The following is a 15,569-nucleotide window of genomic DNA, read 5'->3' as shown; positions in this document are numbered from 1 at the left end:
AACACTCCTGGGAAAAAGGACGAGTGGAGGCTGTGCTTTCCTCTCTTCACAGCCCTCCAGGGTGCCTCCCACTCTTTCCCTCCTATTGAAGAACACACAAAGTCCTCAGGTCCATCCTGAGCTCCCAAATCCACAGGAAGCAATCCTGACACATTTCTGAATGTGGCAGGAATTTTTCCTCATCTCCCCCAGCTCAGCTGGTGAGGCCTGTGAGGGACAAACAGCAGAGCACAAGTGTATTTCCACTAAAACCAAAATTGTTTTGGGTAGATCCACCTCAGCTTCTGCTGAATCTGTGCCCTCCCTCTTGTGGAAGTGTAATTACTGCCTGGAATTAACCCCAGGAATTAGGTCATGGCAGTGAAGTAAAAGTCACAGAGCATTTGGAGTTTGGAGAGAAGAAGTTGATCATGAAATTTAAATCAGTTTGTAAAATTACAACCTTTGCTTTCTTTTCTCTTTCCCCCATCTCAGCTTCCAAAACCCCAAGCCCTTGACAATGTTTGAATGAGTCCCAAGCCAAGCATTGCTTTGCCAAAAGCCTCTTTTGTTTCTTTCTGGTTTGCATCTTTCCAAAGTGCCCCAGAAATCTCCTCCAGCCACGGCTGAGGCAGCAGAGCTGGAGATTTGTCGGAGAGAAAAGATGCAGGATGAGCCCAGGGAGCAACCAAGGAAAAAATAAAATACAGGCACAAAAAACCTCCTCTCTCCAAGGGGAAGCTGCTGCAAACACGTGGAATCCTGGAATATCCTGAGTTAGGAGGGATCCACAAGGATGATCCAACTGCAGCCCTGCCCAGAGCCCACCAAGCCCAGCCTGGGCATCCCTGGCAGCGCTGGCCAAAGGCTCCTGGAGCTCTGGCAGCCTCGGGGCCGTGCCCATTGCCTGGGCAGCCTGGGCAGTGCCAGCACCCTCTGGGGAAGAGCCTTGCCCTAAAATCCAACCTAAACCCCTCCAGGCCCAGCCCCAGCAGGAGTTGGCCCCCTGGAGCTCTGCCCTCAGTGTCCTCTGCTCCAGCTGGACAATCCCAGTGCCCTCAGCCCCTCCAGACACTTCCCCACCTTTGGGACATTCTCCAAGAGCTTTAGATCTGTTGAGACACCCAGAACTGCCCCAGGAGTCGAGGTACAAGAGTAGCTCCTGGGAGAAGATTCTGTTTCTGCTGGACACAGAGACCTCACTCAGGCACCTCAATCCCATTTCTGGAACCCCTCCCTCATCCTGAATGTCTCAGGCTGGAAATGGGGCTGTGTGTTCCATTTCCATCTGTCAGAGCTGGGCCAGTGAGTGTCCCTGCAGGGCTGATCAAATTCCATCATCCCATGGGGAGATGCTCTGCCCAGGGCAGGAGCCAAGCATTCCTACCTGGATACAATCTGAGATTTCACACATTCCTACCTGGATACAATCTGAGATTTCACACATTCCTACCTGGATACAATCTGGGATTTCACACATTCCTACCTGGATACAATCTGCCCTGGAACAGCACAGCAGCCTTTGCCCCCTGCATTCCCAGAGGAGCAGCTTTCTCCTGCCCTGCATTCCCAGAGGGAGAGCAGGCCCATCTCCAGCAGCCCTGGAGCTGCAGAGGAAAACTCCCCCCTTGTGCAGGATCCTGCTGCAGCAGAGCCACAGCTGGCACTGCAGGAGGGCTGAGCCCCCCTGGGATGGGGCTGTGCCCCCACCCTGACACACAGGGGACAGGGCAGGCTCTGACTCTGGCAGTGTTTGTTTTCTTTTTTGTACTATTGCATTTGTGTTCTAATTTTCCTAGTAAAGAGCTGTTATTCCTATTCCCATATCTTTGCCTGATAATTTCAAAATTATAACAATTCAGAGAGAGAGGGTTTGCATTTTCCATTTCAAGGGAGGCTCCTGCCTTCCTTAGCAGACACCTGGCTTTTCAAACCCAGACACTGAGCAGGAAAAGCCAGGGGTGAGGACATTTGTCACCTGTGCAGTGACTCCAAACAGGGCGATGGTTGTACAAACAGCAGAGGAATTGCTCAGACAGGAACATTTCATCACCACTGTCTTGAGGCAGTGAAAGGTCCCCATCACTCACCCTCAGCCAGGGCTCAACAAGGCACCTGCACCTAAAAGGTCAGGTCCTGTGCCTCAGTGTTTATATAAACCAGGGCAGTTTGGCAACACCAAATTCAGTTCACTCCCTGGAGGTGCTGACTGCTCACACTTTGACCACGTGGAGCTTTGCTCCTGCCCAAGAAAAGAGCAGAACTGGGGCTACACACTCCCTTGAACTTCAGACCTTTGCTTTTACCAAACCCAGTGCCTGCTGTTACCACATAATAGTTGAAAATACCTGGTTTTCCACAGAAATGAGTTTGGCTATTTTAATCTGTTGGTTCCTCCTCCTCTGGACTGACGCCCCACTGTGAACTCATAAATTTCACGTGGTTCTGCCTGGGCTTTATTTTAACTTCTGGAACCCTTTTTTTTTTTATTGCCTGCCTGATTTTCTCTGCAGCTGCAGGGAGATATAGTGAGCTACTGTGGAGCACTCTGAAAGCAGGGCCTCTGAGAAGTTTCCAAAGTGGATACAAGCAGGTTATTCTTTGCCTTGTTTTCCTTGGCTCGGCCGGAGCTGCTCGGGGTGAGTCAAACTGGATTAACTTTCAAGAGGGAAGTGGTGTGGTCAACCCAAACTGTTTGTGGTGAGATTGGGAAGATACGTGGGGCAGGTAATGAGGAACAGCCCGTGGTGCTGGCTGGAGGGAGGAATCAGGCAAACAGAATCCTTAATAATTAAATCAACACTCTCCCATAAATGTTTTTTTTTTTTTTTTTTCCTCCTCAGCTTTATGTGCTGAGGGTTGTGACACAGCCTGGCTTTTGTGGACTGGCCAGCCCCAGAAGGTGGCCTGGTGGATGTGGGGCTTGATGGACTCGAGCTCCAAACTCAAAGGAAGAATAAAGGAACAAAGGTCAGGCGCTATTAGAAAAACAAATATAAAATGTCTCCATGTTTTTGTTCATGACTGGGGAAATTCTTTCTGCAGCCTCCTCCCATTTTTACATGCTGTTCCTAATCTGTTCCATGATTAAGGAAGGCAGGGAAGATGTTCCCATCCTTCTGTCTCTTTAGGATGTGTTTAAGTGATTTATGAGAACGTTGTGTCCTTGTAGGACAGACAATTCCTGCCCTGATGATTCCAAGCAGAGGTGAGATGGCCTCTCATGGAATCATGGAATGATTTGGGTTGGAAAGGACCTTAAAGATCCCTGCCATGGGCAGGGACACCGTCCACTATCCCACATTATCCCAGTCTGTCCTTGCACACTTCCAGGGATCTATTCAGCTCCAGAACATCCCCACCCTCCCAGGGAACAATTCCTTCCCAGTATCCCATCCATCCCTGCCCTCCTTCAGCTTAAAGCCATTCCCTGTGTCCTGCCTTGTGAAAAATCCCTCTGCAGCTCTCCTGGAGCCCCTTTAGGCACTGCAAGAACACAATTCTCTCCCAGGCATTCTGTCCCTCCTGCTTTGCACAGCCTCACACAGCACAGGCACAGGATCAGCCTGACTGAGATTTCTCATGAACACTGAGAGAAAATTCAATTCCTCACTGTAATTCCACTGAATTCTCAGAATCACAGAATGACCAGGTTGGAAGAGACTCGAAGACCATCGAGTCCAGCCCAGCCCCAGCAGCTCAGCTGAGCCCTGGCCCCCAGTGCCACATCCAGGCTTTGTTAAACACACCCAGGGATGGGCACTCCACCACCTCCCCGGGCAGCCATTCCAGTATTCCCAAAGAGCAGGAGCACAAATGGAGATGCAGAGCCAAAGTAAAGCCCTTTTTCCATTCTTCACCACCACAAAGCAAAAGCCTGGGGTGTTTTGTGTGGGGCTGCAAGGAGGGAATGCTCCAGCTGATAATCCAGGGCAGGCAAAGCTGGGAGGAACTGCAGTGCAGGTGGATTTTTGCCACTTTTTAGCTTGCTCCATAGATATTACTATGTTCTAAAACCCCAAACTCTGAGTTTCCCACCCTGTGATATCACACACTTCTATCCAAACTGCACCCCCACAATCCCAGTTCTGTCATTCCATTCTGGAAGCTTCTCCAGGTCAATGCAGTGTTCTCTTGGGGGTCAGTACCTGGCAGCACAGACAGGCTGGAATTCTCAGCAGCCAGGGCTCCAACAGATTTTCACTCTTTGCAGTTGTATTTCAAGAAGAAAATAGGGGCTGTTCACTGAAAATGCCACGGCCCTTCCTCTATCCTTTCCCTTACACAGGTGGTGTTTTGGGGAGCCTGTAGATCAGGAATCTCCTCAAAAACTGAGCCTTTAAAAAAGATCCTGCACTGTTTAGCAAACAGAAGTGTCTGAGCTCTCCATGAGGGGTGAAAGTTTCCCTTCTCCCAGCCCCCCAAGGAGCTTAGGAAGGAGGGATCAGCTCACAGAGGGAAGGAAAACTCTGAAGGAAAACTTCTCATCTGCCAGTCCTGAGGGACAGCGGGATTGATGCTCCAACAGCCCAGCTTTGCCAGCAAATCTCCTTCTGGGAAGGGGAAAGGCAAAATAACTCCCTAAAACCCACAACAGGCACCTCCACTCCACAAAATAACTCCCTAAAACCCACAACAGGCACCTCATCCAGCTCCAAGTCCATCCTTTCCCAGCCCCAGCCTCTGCTTCAAATCTTTTTTTCCCTCCCATTTTCCTATTTATGTGGAAATTATGTTCTCTTCCCCAAATATCTTCTTCCTGTTCACTGCTTTTAACAGCTACAAAACCTTTGTATGGAGAGCAGTTGGCAAGAGAAAGTCAGGCCTAGAGAGAAATAATCTACATTCAGCTGATTCTGGCTTTGTCACTTCCCCCTGGTTTCAGCAGAGAGGCATCAAGGAAGGTCACTAAAATGATTAGACTGAAAATCATGTTAATTCAAGAGGGGTGAAAAAAGAGCTGTGTGGCATGAAGTGACTAAGAAAAGGGGTTGAAAAAATTTCTGCAGGTCTGGACCACGCTTAACTGCATTTCTAACCCACAGTGCAGCAGCTCTGGATTCCCGTGTCCCTGATTTCTCAAGGAAGGAACTTGGCCTGTCAACACTTCTGTGTTTCATTTAAAAAACCCCAAAATGATTTGGGAAGCAATTCTATAGGATCTACTGCCCTCCCAGAAAAGCAATATTGTCACCAGGTTTCCTGCTCCAGATATTTGACCATTTCATTGAACTAAATAAATGACAAATTCCCTGCCTCACATCAGCCAATCCCAACCCTGCAGCCTCAGCAGAGAGACTGATAAATGCCAGGGAAGATAATCCCATCCCATATGGAAAAGGAGTGTCTGCACCATGAATCCTCAGGGATGGCAGTGCTGAAAACCTACTGAGGTCCAACTTATTGATAGGACATAAAGGATGCTCACCCTCACTGCTCTGTGCCAGGAATTGCTAGGAGTGGAACAATCTTTTGCATTGCCAACCAGTTAAATTCCATAAATACATAAAGGGGCTACAAAAATGCTGGAGAGGGATTTTCACCAGGGCATGGAGTGACAGGAAAATGGGGAATGGTTGTAAAGTGTCAGAGAGCAGGGTTAGATGGGGTATAAGGAAGAAAAGCCTAGGCTTAGAAAATTTAGGCTGGAAGAGTGTCATGAAATAATCATGGTTCAGTTTTATCTCCAGACAAAAGGACTTTTGAAACCAAGAATTCCTGTCTTTCCTTCATGAGATCTTTTACCTGTTAGAATTCAGAGATTCACAAGCTTTGTTCAAATTTAAAATGAAAATAAAAAATGGAAGTGTGTATTGGAAAAGAGGTGACTTTGCTTTCATACAGAATTTCTATCATGGAATGGTTTGGGGTGGGAGGGACATTAAAGATCAGCCAGGTCCAGAGGCAGGGACACCTTCATCTACCCCAGGCTGCTCCAAACCCCATCCAGCCTGGCCCTGGGCACTGCCAGGGATCCAGGGATGGAATTCCATCCCAGCCCTGCCCACCCTGCCAGGGAACAATTCCTCATTCCCAGTGTCCCACCCAGCCCTGCCCTCTGGCACTGGCAGCCATTCCCTGTGTGCTGTCCCTGCATCCCCTGGAAATTGTCTCTCTCCAGGTTTCCTGGGGCTCCTCCAGGCCCTGCAAGGCCACCCTGAGCTCAGCCCAAAGCTTCTCCTGTGCAGGTGAGCAATGCCAGCTGTGCCAGCCTTTCCTGCCAGCAGAGCTGCTCCAGCCCTCTGCTCATCCTGGAGCCTCCTCTGGGCTCTCTGCAGCAGCTCCAGCTCCTCCAGGGCTGGGACCTCTTTTGTGTCTTTTCTCCTAAGTAACTCTCAGCCCTTGTAAGTCCAGGATCTGAATCCTTCCACTGAAATTTAATCCTCATCCAACACTGAAGTTTAAATGTTGGGTATTTTCCAATAACGAAATGATTCATTTTTTATGGTTTCTAAGTTGTTATTTGGTACAATTCAGCCTCAGCTTCCAAAATGAGGCACTTGCAGCAGAAAATGAGCAAGAAATAAAGGCATTAATATTATTTCAGCCCACTGATATAATGAAAAGTTTTTTTGGAGAAGAGTTTAACTTTTGTCATTATTATATTAGAAAAAGGTTGTTGGAGTTTCCCTAAAAATGACCTCAGGTAGGACAAGATTTCCTCCAGAACAGAACCAGCAGCTTTTTAGGCTCCTTTTCAACTCCTGCTCTTTTCCCACCCCTCAGCATCCCTCTCTTAGATATATTTTTTTCCCCCAAAAAATATTTGGGAAAACTACATATCCAACAGGGAATAATCACATTTAATGCCCATCTTAACTTCAGGCTAAATCCATGCAGCCTTTTCCTTTCACATCACTTTCAGGAACCTGGGCCATGAGTGAATTTTTCAGAGCTTTGTAGGTTAAAACAATTCAATGAGGAAAAGCAGAAAAAAGCAGTCAAAAGAGGAAAAAAACCTAATTTTTCAGCAGATGTACACAGCAGGTCAAATGGCCTAAGGGAAATATTTAATTTAGGACTCAGACTACTTCTACCAAGTTTTCTAACCAAAAGTATTTTCATCAGGAGTATTACTCTTGATCTGGTTTCTGCTAATGATTTTCCCCATGGACCTTGCTCATAAAAACAGAAATTGCTTTATGAATTATAGAATCAGAGAAGAAAATGATGGGTTAGGTCATCCTGCCCTTCTCCCTGACAGTGCACAGGATTTCTTTTCAGAAAAAAAAAAAAACCCTCATTTTGAAAACAAGCATTTATTCAGAAGTGGGGAATAAAAATGCTCAGTTCAAAAGAGGTTTTAAAAATCCATAATAAAGCAGGGAAGGAAGAGCCAGGTTTTTTAAGTACCTTGGCTCTCTCTGTGAGCTGTGACAATTTGAGAAGTTTTCTCTGGGTAGGCACAGACAGGAATCCAATGGGACAAAAAGGAAAATGTGGAATTTCCACAAATGGGAATTTATCCCAGCCTGGAGGGCAAATTTAGACACGCTGCTGGCCAAAGGGCTGGACATCCCAGCAAGCATGGATGATGGGATGGGCAGGAACACAGTGTGACAGTGTTATTGTCACCTCTTGTCACCTCCACACATCCCAGAGAGCCCCAAAGCCACAGAATCCCAGAAAGGCTGGAAGAGCCCCCCAGGATCACCCAGTGCCACCCCAGCCCAACCAGCATCACCCAAACCCTCTCCCTGTCCCCAAGGCCACATCCAGACTCCTCTGGGACAATTCCAGGGACTCCAAACCTCCCTGGGCAGCTCCTGCCAAGGCCTGACCACTCTGTGAAGGAAAAATTGTTTCTAATCCTTAATCTGAACTTCCCCTGGCCCCTTGCACTTCTTGGAATCCAGGCTGCCTGAGAACCATCAAAACCATGAAGGAAATAGATCAAAAATGGTTGTTGGAGCTGGTTTTAGGAAATGAATTAATCAAAAACTGTTGTTGGAGTTGGTTTTGGAGCTCAGCAGGTCTGTCTAGATCTCTGGAGGGCAGCAGGATCTCATTTTGTTGCCCAGATCTCTGGTGAACCAGGAAAAATTATCTCGGCCTGTTTGGAATTCCTTCAGTCATGGATCTGGGGGAATGTCCCCAAATATCAATTCCTGAAAGGAAAACAATCCAGCAGGTTTGGTTTTGAGTCCCATCCCAATCCAAGAAGGCTGAAACAATTCTAAATCCCTTCAGTCCACAGCAGGCCTGGTTTGACAGGGCTCACCACAGATCCAGGCCAATCCCTGTTTCCATCAAAGGAATTCAGGGAAAAAACATCACAGTGGTCATGGCTGTCATTTGGAAATCCTGGTGACAAGTCAAATTTGAGGGCTTTGAAATGAAGGGAGCAAAACAGGATCATTGGAAAAGCTTGGGGAGCTGGAGGTGTTGGGCCTGGGGAGGAGAAGGCCCCAGGGAGAGCTCAGAGGTTCTGAAAAGGAAAGGAGGATTTTTATACAGGCAGAGAGTGACAGGAAAAGGGGAATGGTTTTAAAGAGATGGCAGGGCTGGATGGGATCTTGAGAAGGAATTCTTCCTCCAGGGGGTGGTGAGGCCTTGGGAGAGGGGTCCCAGAGCAGCTGGGGCTGCCCCTGGATCCCTGGCAGTGCCCAAGGCCAGGCTGGAACATTCTGGAATAGTGGAGGTGTCCCTGCCATGGCAGGGGTGGCACTGGGTGAGTTTTAGGATATTCCTCTGCTGGCAGGAAAGGCTGGCACAGCTGGCATTGCTCACCTGCACAGGAGAAGCTTTGGGCTGAGCTCAGGGTGGCCTTGCAGGGCCTGCAGGAGCCCCAGGAAAGCTGGAGAGAGACAATTTCCAGGGGATGCAGGGACAGCACACAGGCTCCCAACTGAAAAATTACAGGTTTAGGTGGGATGGTGGGGAAAAATCCTTCCCTGGCAGGGTGGGCAGGGCTGGGATGGAATTCCATCCCTGGATCCCTGGCAGTGCCCAAGGCCAGGCCGGACACTGGGGCTGGAGCAGCCTGGGGCAGTGGGAGGTGTCCCTGCCATGGCAGGGGTGGCTCTGGGTGACCCTTACAACCCCTCCCAACCCAAACCATTCTGGGATTCTGGGATTCTCTGGTTGCTTTTGTTTGAACCTGTGATTTCTTCTCCCCTCTGAGCACTTTTCTCATCCTTTGCCCAATCCTCACACCAGGCAAACCTCGTGCCGTGGCTGTTGTGGTTTTGGCACATCCCACTCATGGCCTGGTGCATTGTCCTGTGGACTTGGAAAAATCCCTCGGAGACCTGGATTTTGCCCCAGTCCCTCTCCCTTTTGCAGGGACAGCACACAGGGAATGGCTGCCAGTGCCAGAGGGCAGGGCTAGGTGGGACACTGGGAATGAGGAATTGTTTCCTGGCAGGGTGGGCAGGGCTGGGATGGAATTCCATCCCTGCATCCCTGGCAGTGCCCAAGGCCAGGCTGGACACTGGGGCTGGAGCAGCCTGGGGCAGTGGGAGGTGTCCCTGCCATAGCAGGGGTGGGATGGGATGAGCTTTAATCCCTTCCACCCCAAACACCTCCATGACAGCACAGTCCCTTTGTGCTGTGTCATGAATGACTCAGCAATAAAAAAGCTGTGAATTCCTGCTGGGGGAGCCCAACCTTTCCTTGTGAGATGCCTCAAACCTCCCAGTGCATCTAATTTGCCTGAAAGGAGGGCTGTGAATTCCAGGGAAGCCTTTGCATGCATTTGGGTCGGGCAGATCCCAGCGCTGCTTCCGTGTGGATCCTATCTCCACTTCCTCCTTGAAATGCAGAATCTCATTAAATATTAACTCTTCTACCAACTGAAGAATTGATTTCCAACAGAAGGTTTGCCTGCAGGAGGATTTTGTTTCAAGCAGATGCATATTCAAAGAACTCAAGCTTATTCATTGTCTGCAAACCGTGAGCATGCCCAGGTAATTGCATATGCAAATCTGGAATTTGAATACGCAAATATTTGTTTTATGTACGCAGCTGCCTGGTTCACTGAGGATATTTTTTTCAGGGGCAACTCAACCACAATTTAAATACAAAAAACCCAAACAACAAACCAAAGAAATAAGAATAAATAAAGAAGAAGACTTATTCTGACAGTATTTGTTTTAAGGCCTGTCCTCAAATCCAAAAAATATGTCAGATTTTTCCACTAAAAACATGGATCATGATGCAACTCAGCTAAATGAAGGCTCCAGAAGAAAACCTGAGTTTTCTAAGCTATTTTAGCTGAAGGATGAAACATTTCTTTCCGGGTTAAGCAGCCCCAAGCTGTCAGTCTCATTCCCTGGAGGGTGTTTGAGTCCTGCTGCTCTGTTCTCCCGGGATAATTCCACTTAAGCAACATCCAGAACTTCTGCCAAGAGTGTGGGAGGGGTGCAAGAAACTCATCCCAAACCTCAATTTACATTTTGATAACAATATGCAAATGCCCTGTTGGGGTGATGACTGAGGGCAAGATTGCCTCTGATGAGCAGAGGGCTGGAGCAGCTCTGCTGGCAGGAAAGGCTGGCACAGCTGGCATTGCTCACCTGCACAGGAGAAGCTTTGGGCTGAGCTCAGGGTGGCCTTGCAGGGCCTGGAGGAGCCCCAGGAAAGCTGGAGAGAGACAATTTCCAGGGGATGCAGGGACAGCACACAGGGAATGGCTGCCAGTGCCAGAGGGCAGGGCTGGGTGGGATCCTGGCAATGAGGAATTGTTCCCTGGCAGGGTGGGCAGGGCTGGGATGGAATTCCATCCCTGCATCCCTGGCAGTGCCCAAGGCCAGGCTGGACACTGGGGCTGGAGCAGCCTGGGGCAGTGGGAGGTGTCTGGGCTGGAATGAAATGATTTTTAATGTCCCTCCCACCCCAAACCATTCCCTGATTCTGTGATGCCTTCTTGCACATCTGCTCCACCCTCCTCCATTTCACCCAGACAGAACTGGAGCTGTGCTGCCCTCAGCACCTGAACACACCAAGGGCAGGTCGTGCAGGGCTTGGGCATTCCCTGGGAACATCAAATCCCTCAGGTCCTCCTTGTGCTTTAGTCTTTTAAAAAAAGGGAAGGAAGGAAGGAAGGAAGGAAGGAAGGAAGGAAGGAAGGAAGGAAGGAAGGAAGGAAGGAAGGAAGGAAGGAAGGAAGGAAGGAAGGAAGGAAGGAAGGAAGGAAGGAAGGAAGGAAGGAAGGAAGGAAGGAAGGAAGGAAGGAAGGAAGGAAGGAAGGAAGGAAGGAAGGAAGGAAGGAAGGAAGGAAGGAAGGAAGGAAGGAAGGAAGGAAGGAAGGAAGGAAGGAAGGAAGGAAGGAAGGAAGGAAGGAAGGAAGGAAGGAAGGAAGGAAGGAAGGAAGGAAGGAAGGAAGGAAGGAAGGAAGGAAGGAAGGAAGGAAGGAAGGAAGGAAGGAAGGAAGGAAGGAAGGAAGGAAGGAAGGAAGGAAGGAAGGAAAAGAGAGAGGGAAAGAGAAAGAAGAGAGAAAGAGAGTGAGAGAAAAGAGAGAGAAAAAAGAGAAAGAAAAAGGAAAGAGAGAAGAGAGAAGAGAGAAGAGAAGCGAAGAGAAGAGAAAAGAAAAGAAAAGAAAAGAAAAGAAAAGAAAAGAAAAGAAAAGAAAAGAAAAGAAAAGAAAAGAAAAGAAAAGAAAAGAAAAGAAAAGAAAAGAAAAGAAAAGAAAAGAAAAGAAAAGAAAAGAAAAGATTTGCTGTCTGTGCAGATCAATGGTTTCACCCAAGCTGTCCCCCAGCTGAGGCTCAGGGAACTCCAGGAAGCAGCAAACCATGACATTTATTCCTGTTTGAAGGGTTTGATCAATGCCTTATTGGTTTGCAATGCTTTAAAATGCCCTTAACATTTGAAAAGCAAGAAATGATGTGCCAGGTACTGCTGCCCACCTTTTCCCAGCATCCCTTCAGTCAGCTCTTGGGTTTGGGCCAAGCCAGGCCTGGCTGGGTGTCTCAGAAATGCAAGTCACCGGATCAGCTGGACACCAGCAAGACAGAGCACTTCAGGAAGGCAGGATAAAAACCACTTTAAAGCTTCAAACATTCCCATTCCTCCACATGCTGCTGGGTTTGGTGTGGAAGGGGATGAGCCCCTCCATTAAATCAGTTTATCCCTCTGGGAATTCTCTCCTGAGCTCACTTACTTCGGGGTTCTCGAGGTCCATCCACTGTGATCTTGATGGCTCTGTGGTACGTGGCTACTTGGGGAGGGTTGGTGAAGACTGTGATTGTCAGGGTGAAGCTTTTCCCTGCAACAGGAAAAGAGAAAATGTTAGTGAGCAAAAAAAATTAAATGGAAATGGGTCTATAAATAAGGCTAAATTCCAACAGAAATGTAAAAATGAAATAGAAAGAGCTCTATAAATATGGCCAAATTTCAATAGAAATTTCAATAGAGATGTAAAAGTGAAACAGAAAGAGCTCTCTAAATATGGCCAAATTTCAATAGAAATTTCAATAGAAACGTAAAAATGAAATAGAAAAAGCTCCATTAAAAAGGCTGTATTTCAAAAGACATTTCCATAATTTCAATAGAAAGGTAAATAGAATAGGAAATACAAATGTAAAAACAAAATACAAATAGCTCTATAAATAAGGCTCATTTTGAAGAGAAATTTCAATAGGAATGTAAAAATGAAATAGAAATAGCTCTAATAAAAAGGCTGTATTTCAATAGACATTACAATAGACATTTCAATAGAAAGGTAAATAGAATATTAAATACAAATGTAAAAACAAAATAGAAATAGCTCTATAAATAAGGCTCATTTTGAAGAGAAATTTCAATAGAAATGTAAAAATGAAATAGAAAAAGCTCCATTAAAAAGGCTGTATTTCAATAGACATTTCAATAGAAATTTCAATAGAAAGGTAAATAGAATACTAAATACAAATGTAAAAACAAAATAGAAATAGCTCTATAAATAAGGCTCATTTTGAAGAGAAATTTCAATAGAAACGTAAGAATGAAATAGAAAAAACTCTATTAAAAAGGCTGTATTTCAATAGACATTTCAATAAACATTTCAATAGAAAGGTAAGTAGAATATTAAGTACAAATGTAAAAATGAAATAGAAATAGCTCTATAAATAAGGCTAATTTTAAAGAGAAATTTCAATAGTAATGTAAAAATGAAATAGAAAAAGCTCCATTAAAAAGGCTGTATTTCAATAGACATTTCAATAGAAAGGTAAATAGAATATTAAATACAAATGTAAAAATGAAATAAAAAAAGCTCTGTTAAAAAGTCTGTATTTCAATAGACATTTCAATAGAAATTTCAATAGAAAGGTAAATAGAATATTAAGTACAAATGTAAAAATGAAATAGAAATAGCTCTATAAATAAGGCTCACTTTGAAGAGAAATTTCAATAGAAATGTAAAAATGAAATAGAAAAAGCTCTGTTAAAAAGGCTGTATTTCAATAGACATTACAATAGAAAGGTAAACAGAATATTAAATACAAATGTAAAAATGAAATGGAAATAGCTCTATAAATAAGGCTCATTTTGAAGAGAAATTTCAATAGAAATGTAAAAATGAAATAGAAAAAGCTCCATTAAAAAGGCTGTATTTCAATAGACATTTCAATAGAAATTTCAATAGAAAGGTAAATAGAATATTAAGTACAAATGTAAAAATGAAATAGAAATAGCTCTATAAATAAGGCTCACTTTGAAGAGAAATTTCAATAGAAATGTAAAAATGAAATAGAAAAAACTCTATTAAAAAGGTTGTATTTCAATAGACATTTCAATGGAAATTTCAACAGAAATTTCAACAGAAAGGTAAACAGAATATTAAATACAAATATAAAAATGAAATAGAAATAGCTCTATAAATAAGGCTAATTTTAAAGAGAAATTCCAATAGGGATGTAAAGAGGATATTAAATAAAAATGTAAAAATTAAATCCTTGAGTGCTGAGAAGAGCAAACTCCTCGTTTCTGGTAGAGCTTGAACACCCTGCAAGGCACTGAAAGGTTTTATGGGGTGTAGAATGCTGGTGCTGGATTCATTCCCTCCGTGGCAACTGCTCAAAGCTTTCGGGGAAACAAAATTAATTTATATTTAAATCATCTACGCTCTGTTTGTAAAAAAAAAAACTCCCCCAAGAGTCAGGGTTTATCTGATATTCCTGACTCTGGTGTGTTACCTGGGCTTTCTAAAGGGAATTGGTTCAGGGAGGTGGGGAAATTGTGGCTGGCTTTTCCAAAAGTGCCCCGGGAATCCGGGCAGCAGCACTTGTTGAAACCACAGAGAAGTGGGTGCTCAGATGCCCCAGGCAGGCTGTAAAACCCCACACTCCACGGCTGAGGCCAGCAGGAGATCAATTCCATCTCTGAAAATCAGCTGCTACTGCAAAGCCAAGAAAGAATGGAATGGAAAAAATAAAAAATAAAAATCCCTACAGCTCGTCCACAGAGAATGAAAACATTTTATGAAGCCACAGCAGAGGACAAGGCTCGGTTTCTCTGTTATTTAGCAAGAAAATGGTGAAGGCCTTTTCCAAGTTGTTCTGTGCACAGCATGGCTCTGTTTTGGGAAAAGTTCTGCTACCCTGTTGGAGCCCTGGCTGCTGGGAATTCCAGCCTGTCTGTGCTGCCAGGCACTGACCCCCAGAGAGCACTGCAGTGACCTGAGGGCCTGGAGAAGCTTCCAGAATGGAATGACAGAACTGGGATTGTGGGGGTGCAGTTTGGATAGAAGTGTGTGATATCACAGGGTGGGAAACTCAGAGTTGGAGGGTTTAGAATGCAGGAATAGACAGAAAGCAAGGTGGAGGTTTTAGGGTGGCGGCTGCTCCTTCTTCTTCACTTTCTTCTTCTTCTTCTTCTTCTTCTTCTTCTTCTTCTTCTTCTTCTTCTTCTTCTTCTTCACCTTCTTCTTCTTCTTCTTCTTCTTCTTCTTCACCTTCTTCTTCTTCTTCTTCACCTTCTTCTTCTTCTTCTTCACCTTCTTCTTCTTCTTCACCTTCTTCTTCTTCTTCACCTTCTTCTTCTTCTTCTTCTTCTTCTTCTTCTTCTTCTTCTTCTTCTTCTCCTCCTTCTTCTTCTTCTCCTTCTCCTTCTTCTCCTTCTTCTTCTTCTTCTTCTTCTTCTTCTTCTTCTTCTTCTTCTTCTTCTTCTTCTTCACCTTCTTCTTCTTCTTCACCTATTTCTCCTCCTCCTCCTCCTCCTCTTCCTCCTCCTCCTTCTTCTCCTTCTTCTTCCTCTTCTTTGCCTTCTTCTTCTCCTCCTTCTCCTCCTTCTCCCTGGGTTTGGGTGGTTTTGTGTCATTGGATAAAAAAGTCCCCATTGTGGGCACGGGTGGTTGGGTATTGGGCTAGAAGTGAAAATAATTGAGGTGTCATTTCTTAATTGGACAGTTTGTCCTTCAAAGGCCTTGGAGAGAGAGACAGGGCTCCATTTTTAGTTTGTGGCAGTGAAGTGCTGCAGAGCTCAGGGTTTGTGAGACTGTGACAGAGATCAGAACTGATGAACATCTGAGTCCAACAAGAAATACCCTCTCACACATTTAATCCCAGCCTTGGCTAAAAAGAAGATAAAACTCAAGACCAGCCCTGCATTTACTCCTGGCATTTGTGAAAGAGCAGAAATAACATTCTGCACCTTTGAGAAGACCTCAG

The 15,569-nt window shown here is 45.5% G+C and overlaps 1 protein-coding gene across 2 annotated transcripts in view; it reads right to left on the bottom strand.

The window, feature by feature from the left end:
- The window catches only part of RUNX1 (RUNX family transcription factor 1), a gene marked incomplete at both ends in the record, with an annotated part of 183,666 nt that overhangs the window by 48,831 nt on the left and 119,266 nt on the right, over window positions 1-15,569 (bottom strand). For both annotated transcript variants that reach the window (XM_084201208.1, XM_084201209.1), the window contains one exon: window positions 12,083-12,187. In XM_084201208.1, coding sequence (XP_084057334.1) covers window positions 12,083-12,187 — 105 coding nt within the window. The remainder of the gene's footprint in view (window positions 1-12,082; window positions 12,188-15,569) is intronic.

Source organism: Fringilla coelebs (assembly GCF_963513975.1).
Source record: "Fringilla coelebs genome assembly, chromosome: 2".
Lineage (NCBI taxonomy): Eukaryota > Metazoa > Chordata > Aves > Passeriformes > Fringillidae > Fringilla > Fringilla coelebs.
This window is presented reverse-complemented; position numbering and strand designations above follow the sequence as displayed.